A 10,872-nucleotide genomic window follows, 5' to 3' on the forward strand; every position below is an offset into this window, starting at 1 on the left:
TTAATTTTCAGTTTTAGGTATTATTAAACTTATTGAAAATGATGTTGCTTTGGCAACTATAGCTGAAATAAAATAAGTTTACATTTGTTTTATTTCAGTTTATGTTTATAATAATGAAAATCTATTCTGAATTTAAGATCAACTAAATATTAACCATGAGGATGTGCAGCTTTTTAAAGCACTCTCTTTATATATTTCAAAATATTCAAAAATGAATAATCCTTATTGAAAGGCCTCCTTGATTGCAGGCCTGAAATGCAAGAGCTCCTGATGCCCAGTCCTTCAGCTAAAACTCATGAGCGCCTGACACCCAGAAAAACACGCTGTTGATGGGAGTTTTTCATGCAAGGATCTGCTCTATTTTCATATGCATTGAAAAATGATTATGCTTCTGTGCCACAACATTAAGTCATTTTAAAAGTGAAAGGACAAAAGTATTATTATGAAGCCTCCTCAAACATATTTGGACACTGAATTCTCTTGCTAAATGTCTGATTTAGCTGTGTAAAGGTCATTGCAAAAAAAGGCTCAGAAAAGTGAAGCTGATCTAAGAAAAGCTCCAGCAGTGGTGACTTTCTAATGTAATGCAATCACATTTTAAATGTGACTTAGTGTAACTCAAAAGTACTTTTTACACCGTGTGAGATGAGGTTGAGTGTTTTAGCACATGTGGTTTAGCACAGAACATCTCAAGAGGAACCAAAAGTGTGAGAGGAATATGAAAGTGGTTTACCACGATATTCTCCATCAGCCTCTGTAGAGCAATACTCATGTTAATATTAGCATCTGTTCTGGTTGGTGACAGATGATAAAAACAGGAACTGAGATCTCAACTGCTGCCCTTGCTTTTTCACAGCCGCCAAACACTTCAAAAACATTTTCTACACATCTGGCTTTTTATTTTCTCTTCTATTTGGTCAAGTGTATGAGTGCCTTTTTTACTGAGAATAGCAAAGAATCAGCTCATCTTTCATCTGTGGACTGATCAAATTGCACAAACATTTACTAACAAAAAAAAACCAAGAACATAAATGTGGTGCAAAAGTTGAAACTATCACGGGATTTTCAGCTTATTAAAAGTCATGGGAACTTTTTAATGCATTTTTCTATCTAACATTTAAATATAGCTCTATGTGCACAGTAAAAAGGCCATTTTTGTCTTATTGGAAATGCAATAATTGCAAATAAATCATCTCTTAAGGCAAGACACTACAGGGAAACATAGATTTTTTTTATGGTACACTCTAAAAAATGCTGGGTTAAATACGAGCCAGTGCTGGGTAAAATATGGACAACCCCAGCAATTGGGTAAATGTTTAACCCAACTTTCTGGGTAGTAACTAAACAACCCAATTGCTGGGTTTTCCCCCATTTTACCCAGCACTGGGTTGTATTTAACCCAGCATTTTTTAGAGTGTAAATTGTGAGATTTGGAGCTATTTGGCTATATTTCAGACTAGTGAAAAAAACATCCAAAATATACATTTAAGAGTTTATTTTATTGCACTTTATATATTTGCGCCTGTACACTCTAAAAAATGCTGGGTTAAATACAACCCAGTGCTGTTGTATTTAACCCAGCATTTTTTAGAGTGTAGATTTCCATTACAACACATATCTTTAAAAGTTTGTTTTTCTCCAGTTCAGCAGCACTTACATTCACCAAACGTAACAGTTTTATTCCTCTCTATATTATGAAGGGTTTTACTGAGGGATTTGTTCATATGTCATTCACACTGATTTATAGAATATTTTATTCCTAAAAAAAAAAAAGGTTATTTTTTTTTTCTGGCTGTTGACAGTACTTTCTGATTTATGGAGTGATAAAAAGACAAATCCAAAATCACGCAGGAATTTTGAACCTGGCCTTATCCATTTCTCTTCTGAAAATGAATGCAAATTAGTGCATATTTATTTAGATAATGCATCATTTGCACATGTAAACATAACCTTTCAAAATACTTGATACAAAAAAAAAAATGTTTGCAATCCTTAAATAGTTAAAGTTTTTTACCTTATTGTCCTGGGGTGCCTTGCCTTAAATGAAGTAATTCCAGTTTTTGGAATCTGATACACAAATAGAAATTCGGCCCAGTAATCTCTATAAAATCAGAAAGAGGAAGTTAAACATACCTGCGAGTTTATGCAGTGAGATTCGTCTAATTTTAAGTTTCTTCTGAAAGGATATGATGTCTATGTACAGAATTAGATGCATGTATGATGATATGCAGATGATTAAAAACCACAGGAAAAGCACTGAAGCTAAAAGTTCTGCATCTTTTAGAAAGAGGAAGATGACAGTCAATGGCTTTTTTGTAAAGGGGTCATATGATGCGATTTCAATTTCTCCTTTCTCTTTCGATTTTTTGCAATCCTTAAATAGTTAAAGTTTTTTACCTTATTGTCCTGGGGTGCCTTGCCTTAAATGCAGTAATTCCAGTTTTTGGAATCTGATACACAAATAGAAATTCGGCCCAGTAATCTCTATAAAATCAGAAAGAGGAAGTTAAACATACCTGCGAGTTTATGCAGTGAGATTCGTCTAATTTTAAGTTTCTTCTGAAAGGATATGATGTCTATGTACAGAATTAGATGCATGTATGATGATATGCAGATGATTAAAAACCACAGGAAAAGCACTGAAGCTAAAAGTTCTGCATCTTTTAGAAAGAGGAAGATGACAGTCAATGGCTTTTTTGTAAAGGGGTCATATGATGCGATTTCAATTTCTCCTTTCTCTTTCGAGTGTTACAAGCTCTTGGTGCATAAAAAAGATCTGTTTTTTGAACCTTAAACCGCATAAACACATTTCATTACACCAAATACACCAAATAATGTTCTTTTTAGCAGCATCATATGACCCCTTTAAATCCCATGACTCTAGTTTTGTAGAATTGGTGACTGTGAATCTCAGAAAAACCTCCACATCCAAATTTCAGCCTAGAATCAAAACAATGAAAAGAGCAATTCTGCTGATTTTGTTAAGGATAATGAAGATTGTTTGCATTAATTACATCTTAATTAAGTACTTTACTCCCCAAATTCTCATTACTGTCATGCAAAAACTTAAAATTGGGAAAAATGTATGTAACATAAAAGTGTCTATATCTGCATTAATTAAAAAAAAAGATGATACAGACTTTAAGAAAAAACATTTAAAACTTTTAAAAATTCTTGCAAAAATAGAAAAAGTTTAATTTAGAGAAAAGCTCCTTTAAATTGATGTATTTGAAATTGTGAACATGATAATATATGATTGTCTGTACTGCCCATAATATTTATATGCTTAGGCTTAGAACATATTAAGAATAATAAAACAAATACTTCTATTTTAACTTATTATATATTTTAATTTTCTATATATTTACACACATTACCGGTCAAAAGTCTGGAATAATAACAATATTTTTTTATGTTAAATTGTTTTTAATACTATATTTTACACTGGAATTAATTTCATTGGCCGTTTTAAGTAAAGATTACATTTGGTGAAGTTCAAAAGAATTAGTGAGTCTTCGGTTTCAGTATTTAAATAAGATATTCATCAAAACAATACTATTCTTCTTTTCTAAGGAACACAAATACGAATGTTTCAACTGTTTTTGTTCACACAGTGGAAGTCAGTGGGGTCCGAATAAACACTGATATGCTTTTGAAATGATCTTCACGAGAAAAAAGAAAGTCACACAGGACATGAGGGTGAGAAAACGATGACAGATTGTTAGTTAATTATCACTTGAAGTACAACAGACATGCAAAGATATGTTTGGGTTTCAGAGAAAATAGAGAAGGAAGACTGCATTAATTTAACTATAAATGGAGACATTTATAGTTAAAACATACAACTTTAACATAAACATTTAAACATACAACTTACGGCTGTAAAGTGCAAAAAAAGAAACACATTTATGTAAATGGGTCAGTGTGCATGTGTAGAGCTCATGCTTTAAAAATAAATCCTCACTTCAGTTTCCTGCTGTTAAAATAATATTCAGCCTATTAGTGCAGCATCGCATCCATCAAATAAAGAGAGTACTATTGTGTTTCACACTTCAGTATCTTTATTGAGGAAGCAAACAGAAGTATTTTACACAAGTTCACACACACACACACACAAGTTTTACATCTTTTATCTTAGTGTGAAACAATGCAGAAAACGGGAGAATGAAGCAGAATCAAACTTCAGAAAATAAAACGCTCGTCTGATCATGTGAATAAATTCCTTTAAATATCCTGAAAGGACTTTAGTGTGTTAACAGCTGTGCAGAAAACATACATTTTTACCATCTTTTATACAGAAGACATGCATTAAAATATCATTCAGTGTAACAATCGTTCATATACCAAAAGATCTCGTCAGGCTTATGCTCAGGCACACTCGAAAAAATGCTGGGATGTTTCAACCCAACTTTGGGTCAAATATGGACTAACCCTACCGTTGGCTTAAATTTGTACATTCAAGTTTTAACCCAAAAGTTGGGTTAATCCATATTTGACCCAAAGTTGGGTTGAAACATCCCAGCATTTTTTTGCGTGCATACTCATTAGATTTCATTAAAAGACTGTATTCAAAGATCAAAGTTCAATTTTAAATCTTTCCCAATCTTTGCCACTATAGGTTTTTGCAAGCAAGAAATCTTTAGGCATTTAAAATGTAATCAAATTTAGTACGCTTGCTTATTCTTTTACGGAATTTTTGTTTATTTATTTGATGGGGACAACGCATGTTAATGAACACTTGTAGTAATACAGAATGCAAACAAGCCGGATTATAGCAACATTGCTAATTTACATCCGCAGTCCCTTTATATTAATATATATTTATCTAAATATTTTAATAGGTACAGGTCAGAATAAGTATGGTGTTTCACATAAATCTGTTGCGCTGCATGATTATTTCACCCATTTTTGACATTTTATTTTCACATAAGTTATTTGAAAGATTAAAGCAGACACTTTACTTGCATTTCATAATTAGTTACTGTACTTGAGTACTTGAGCGAGTGCAACTTTTACTCTCTACTTCACTACATTTTTGAATCGAGATATACACTCTTTACTCTAGTACCTTTGTAAGGAGTCATGCAATTACACATTACATTGTGCATGGCACCAGGCTTTTCTGCAGCTGTTTATTTCTGCTACAAAAGAAGGAATATTATCATCTACAGGGCACTGAAAGCACTATATCATGTGCATTTTGCCCTTACTCACCCAAACTTGTCAACAAGGCTTTTTTATGCGAGTGCATTAGCAGGTAGTTGTGAATCGCTGGTGTTTTATATACGTGACCCTGCAGCACAAAAGCAGTCTTAAGTCGCTGGGGTATATTTGTAGCAATAATTGTTTAATTGTGCAGGGGCAATTTTTGCCCCTTTATCTTGAATTTGTGGGGAATTTTTGTTCAGTTTGGTGGCATTTTTGCCACAAGCCCCCGTTAATTTCCGACCATGCTGTAAACGTTTTAAAACAACATGTGACTGCTTCAACTCGCTCCAGACGGCCAAATTCAGAAATGCATAACTCAATCTAGCAAAGCTCAGATTTTCGGTGACTTCAATTGCTTTGAAATGATTTAATTCTAAATCACCAAACTGCATCACGTCTGCAAGATGTCTGTTAAAGATCGCTTCATCTGGAAAGCATCTGCTGTGTACAAACATCTGATAGACATCTTTAAGATGCCAGTTTTACGTTCAATCTAAATCATAAACATCTTAAAGACATCTTCTAAACGTCTATTTGACGTCTGATAGGAAACGTCCTGTAGACGTATTGCAGATGAGCAAACACTCTAAAAAATACGTCTTGCAGATGTAATGCAGACGTCAAATAGACGTCTCCGTGATGTACGTGTGCAATCAGGGTGTGTTTTCATGACTTTTGAGCACTTGTGCACATCGATCACCTCCTCGAAGTTAATGATTAAAAGCTGACTTTCATTTAAGCTTTTTCTTGCCGTCATACAGTCGCAGTTGCAAATCGAGAAGTGCTAAAAACAGAAGTGCTCAGTAGTTCGAGGGAAAATAACATGCGATTGGTTTCCTCTTTTTTTCATTGTTTTCCTTACTCTTGATCTGACAGTTCAGCCCAGACTTGTACGTTAAAGCTCACGCTATACAACCTGTAACACCACATATCAACATACAGTACCATCGTTAACATGTCAAGCTAAATAGTTTACAAATGCAAAGAGATATGTGCTTTATATAACCAATAAAACTCCCAAAGCCAAACATAAGTGAAAATAAGCACTCGGTTTACAAGGGAAAGTGCGATCCTACACGAGTTGTCGCTGTGAAACTAGCGTCTCTGTACCTGTGAGTAAACACACTCCTCCTGAAGCCGCTGCTGCGGAGCGTTTGAGAGGTTCGGAGTGAACGTAACCTCGCCGTACTGAACCTCCTCTTTCTTATCCTTCTTCTTCCTCTTTGTCTGCGTTTGGACCGCGGCGTATTCCACATCAGCAGCCGGGAAAGATTCTGCGGCGAGAAAGGAGAAATGATGACAAGACGTTCTGGATAGCTGTTAGTCACTGCTAGTCTACTGCAGAAATAGCAGCTTTAACACAACTGCTAACTGACAAATGAAGCTTTCCAGGACTGAAACTATTTCACTGAGAAAGTAGCAAACAATAATGATGAAAAAAGATCAAATCCAGTGCAAGTTTAACTAGCGATGGGAAGATCGGATCATTTTAACGACTCTCTTGCTCATTCTCATTCAATAAAATTAACGAATCTCAGTCATTTCGTTCATTTGAGCAGCTAAATATTAATCTTTGATCATATTCTAAATTAGAAAATCATTATTTTGCAGCAAAAGATATGCAAACAAGTCCACTTCCTGAGTCTTTCAACAACACCCTGATTGCACACGTACATCACAGAGACGTCTATTTGACGTCTGCATTACATCTGCAAGACGTATTTTTTTTAGTGTTTGCTCATCTGCAATACGTCTATAGGACGTTTCCTATCAGATGTCAAATAGATGTTTAGAAGATGTCTTTAAAATGTTTATGATTTCGATTGAATATAAAACTGACATCTTAAAGACGTCTGTCAGATGTTTGTACACAGCAGATGAAGTGATCTTTAACAGACCTCTTGCAGATGTACCTGTGCTATCTGGGAAAATATTCATATGTAATACACATACATTTAGACCTCGGGATGTGACTTTCAACCAGCATAACAAAAAATGTTTTTGAATTCATTTTCACCTAATCTGCCTTTAATGAAAAAAAAAAAAATCAAACTCTACGTCAGAATGAGTAACGAGTTGCAGATTTAGCCTAGCGTCGAATGGTTGAGCTTGACTAGTCAACCCTGCAATTGAAGTCTTTCCGTCATCCTGTAGAAAGAGTTTAATGATGACACTTTCTCTGAGTCACTTCTCTATTTGTGTAAAAAGGGGAAAAACACAGTAACAACTTTGCACTGAACATGTGATGGGAACTCATTCAGAGCTAAAGAATCAACTCCAAAAGAGCTGAAAAGATTCGTTCACTTAGTTTTGAGTTTTAAACATTATCTTAATCCATAAAGCAGCTTTCAAACGTTAAACTAAGTGATTTAAAAAAAAGACAGATGCAAACAGTTTCTACTTCATCTTTTCTTTTAGTCTGAATCTGAAGTGATTAATCAACAGGAAGGTGATAGTCACCGTATGAGCTTGAGTTTTAGGGAGTAGCGTCACTAATTTAATGATTGAGAATAATAAACCACAAGCTGACAGATTCTTGTGTTGTTTTACAGTGTAAAGTTGATCTCTGAGCTTCACTGAGTTTCTTACCTGTATTCTTCTTTTCACCCTTTTTCTCATGAGAGATATCAGCGTATATGAGCTCTGGTATCATATGCACGCCAACAAATATCGTATCATATGCACGCAAAAACTGCGTATCATATGCACGGCAACAAATTTTGTATCATATGCACGCGAAAACTGCGTATTATATGCACGCCAAAGTCCATTTTTGCGTATCAATACCATGAGTTTTCATTTTTATTTGGCGTACTATTTATACGCATTTTCATGAGACCGGGCTCATCAGACTGTTTGCATGTAACGCACTGAGAAAAAAGCAAGGAAAGAATACAGTACGTGAGGTCATATATTCACCAATATTTGAATATCTTTGAGTCTTTGAAACTTTTGTAAATATATAAGTAAATTCTGAGTAATTTGCACATAGAAAGTACCTTCCCAAAAAATTCACAAACGCTTCATTTAACCTCAGATTACATTTTCAGATTACAGATTCCAGTCATTCATAAACAAGGCGTGCATGTCTGCACATTTATAATTGGCTAACTTTTAACTAACTGCTTAACTAATTAATTTTGTAATTATATACTATTATGGTAATGTAGTGTCAAAAGAGCACTAAACATTTGGATGTTTTATGCACGTTTTACATGTTGGAAGCTGGTGTAAATTTTTCAAACCAACCAGCATTTTAAAAATACAAATACTTTCATTAATCAGAACAGCTTTTAGAACAATTTACATTAAAAAACATTAAATATGCTCATGTTTCATGAATGAGGTCGAATGACTTTAACTTTGCTATTCATACTGTGATCAAACTTAAGTACATAAATTAATGGTCAAAAATTATTATCAAATAATCTGGTTAAAACTAAATACTTTTCTTTCTAAATATTCATGAGGCTTGAGGAATAATATTGTTTCAAAGCCTTTCTGCCATTTTGCACCAATTTTAATCCCAGAAAGTTCAAATCTCCACCAAAACTGGCTCAGATCATCTTCATCACATCTATAATGTTTCTACTTTGGCTTTTGGTGTAATTGTGTTTGAAACTGTCTGTAAGAGAGTGCAATGAACAAACACATCTCTGCAGCATATATAACACATAAGATACAAATAGTACTACATTTGAACCTTCATCAGTTAGTATATGAACTAGCGATTTAAACACACTGACCTGGTGTCGACTTGAGCTGCTTCTTCTTGTAAATATAACACACGGTGAAGAACAGCAGAATGAGGACCAGAGCAACGCAGCCCAAAGCAATCAGAGAGAATTTTAAAACTATGGAAGAAAAAACACAAGGTCACTTAAAACAACCTCCAAAACTGCTTTGAAAAGTTCATTCATAACAACTGCAACAGCAACAAGAACAGAACAACTTCATGCAATTAACAGCACAGTGAATTAGTTCAAAAATCATATTAGCTACAGAAGAGCCTGTAAATCCCTCACTGCCATCATTATTATTGGGTTTATTGGTAATTTGCAGTATTTGTTGTTGTTCAGCACTCACACATTCGTGGAAATTCTTCAAGGCTCTGAGTGTGAGTTTGATTCGTATCTGCTGATGAGAAACTCGTACCATTTTCTGATGACTGTGTCGACGTAGAGGTCAAACTAGAGGTCACAGCTGCAGTAGTTGGTCCTGAAATAAAACATCAGCACAGAATCACCTGCTTTCTCTCTTAATATGAAGTACTACATTTTTGAAGAATTAAATGGGCAATTAAGAGAATCGATTTGTCTGAATCTCATGAAAACAAGGACACATTCCAGGTCACATTTCAGTTCAGAACTGCATGTAGTAATACTGTAAATATTTTGCATGTTTCATTTAATGTTTTTATGGGCATTAAACTGTTTTGAATTGTAATATTTACCCCTCAAATATAATTTCTGACATATGAGGAAAATGCAAAAAAATTAAAAATAATAATAATAATACATGAATGCAAATAAATAAATAAAATTATATTATAAAAAGTAAAGTATACATACTGTAATTATAGTATTTTTCCATCTTTATATTAAGTTATAATTAAAATCTAATTAAAATCATCATATTATCATCAAAAATGTACCTGAGAGAAATTTATCATATGCAACTGCAGTAATAAAAATCAAATAAATTATCTTTGTAAATAATGGCAATTACAAAAATAAACTAAATTCTTGAACATTATAGTAATGAAAATTTAGGATATGGGAGTGTTTTTAAGTGTCATGCAAATAATATCACAATGCAAATAAAATGAATGGTTGTAAAATAGTCCTTATGCAAAATATAATTTCTTTTGATTTTTTGGGTGAAATTTTTGTTTGTTGTTTATAATTTAGTGCCACTCCAGCTACTGTCAAGAAATAAGTGAAAACAAGTAATATATATATATATATAAACAAATAAGAAAAAGTTTTTAAAAAGTTTATTGTTGATTTAAAAAAAATCTAAATCTGGTAACACTTCATTCAAAATCTTTTATTATGAATTAACAAAAAAAAAAAAAAAAAGTGCTGTTGCTGTTGTCTAGCAAATACTTCATTCATGTATTAGAAGCTCACCAGTAGGACAGACTAGTCTAATGGTCTTCTGTGCGTGACTGACGTGGTTCTTCACGCTGCAGCTGATGTCTCCATCAGTTCCCTCATCCAGATCAATGCTGCTGTTTCCATCCATCAGTGGATCTCCATTCAGAGTCCAGCTGTAGAGGAGCTGATCCCCCTCAGAGGAGCAGAACACATGAGAGTCACATGACAAACACAGGAGAATCTTGTTCTTCCACACGACTCAGGCCCTGACCCAATGCCTTGTCCAAATACCCACACTCGCGGTCTTTGCACTTGACCACTTGACTACATCTATGAAGGGACACACTTATAGTGTTGTAAAAATGCAAGTGTTTACAGAGCCTTATTTTTATTTTCAATACTTTGCATATTAAAATCAACTTCTAAATGTCTGTTCAGTAGTCTCTTTAACAGATGACACAATTTAATTTTGTGGTGCTTCTAGTGATAAAATGCATTGCATATGTTGTACAAAATAATTATCACCACTACTCATTTGCACCAATAAAACATGCAACTCTTTGTT

The 10,872-nt window shown here is 33.9% G+C and overlaps 1 protein-coding gene across 1 annotated transcript in view; it reads right to left on the reverse strand.

The window, feature by feature from the left end:
- Nucleotides 1-8,765: 8,765 nt before the first annotated feature.
- LOC107737805 (uncharacterized) overlaps nucleotides 8,766-10,872 on the reverse strand; it is a 9,213-nt gene continuing 7,106 nt past the window's right edge. The window contains exons 4-6 of the mRNA XM_016549426.1: nucleotides 9,364-9,426; nucleotides 8,955-9,062; nucleotides 8,766-8,833 (exon numbers count right to left, since the gene is read on the reverse strand). Coding sequence (XP_016404912.1) covers nucleotides 8,766-8,833; nucleotides 8,955-9,062; nucleotides 9,364-9,426 — 239 coding nt within the window. The remainder of the gene's footprint in view (nucleotides 8,834-8,954; nucleotides 9,063-9,363; nucleotides 9,427-10,872) is intronic.

The sequence above is a fragment of the Sinocyclocheilus rhinocerous genome, unplaced genomic scaffold (genome assembly GCF_001515625.1).
Source record: "Sinocyclocheilus rhinocerous isolate Xijiao unplaced genomic scaffold, SAMN03320098_v1.1 scaffold1696, whole genome shotgun sequence".
In the NCBI taxonomy this organism is placed as follows: Eukaryota; Metazoa; Chordata; class Actinopteri; order Cypriniformes; family Cyprinidae; genus Sinocyclocheilus; species Sinocyclocheilus rhinocerous.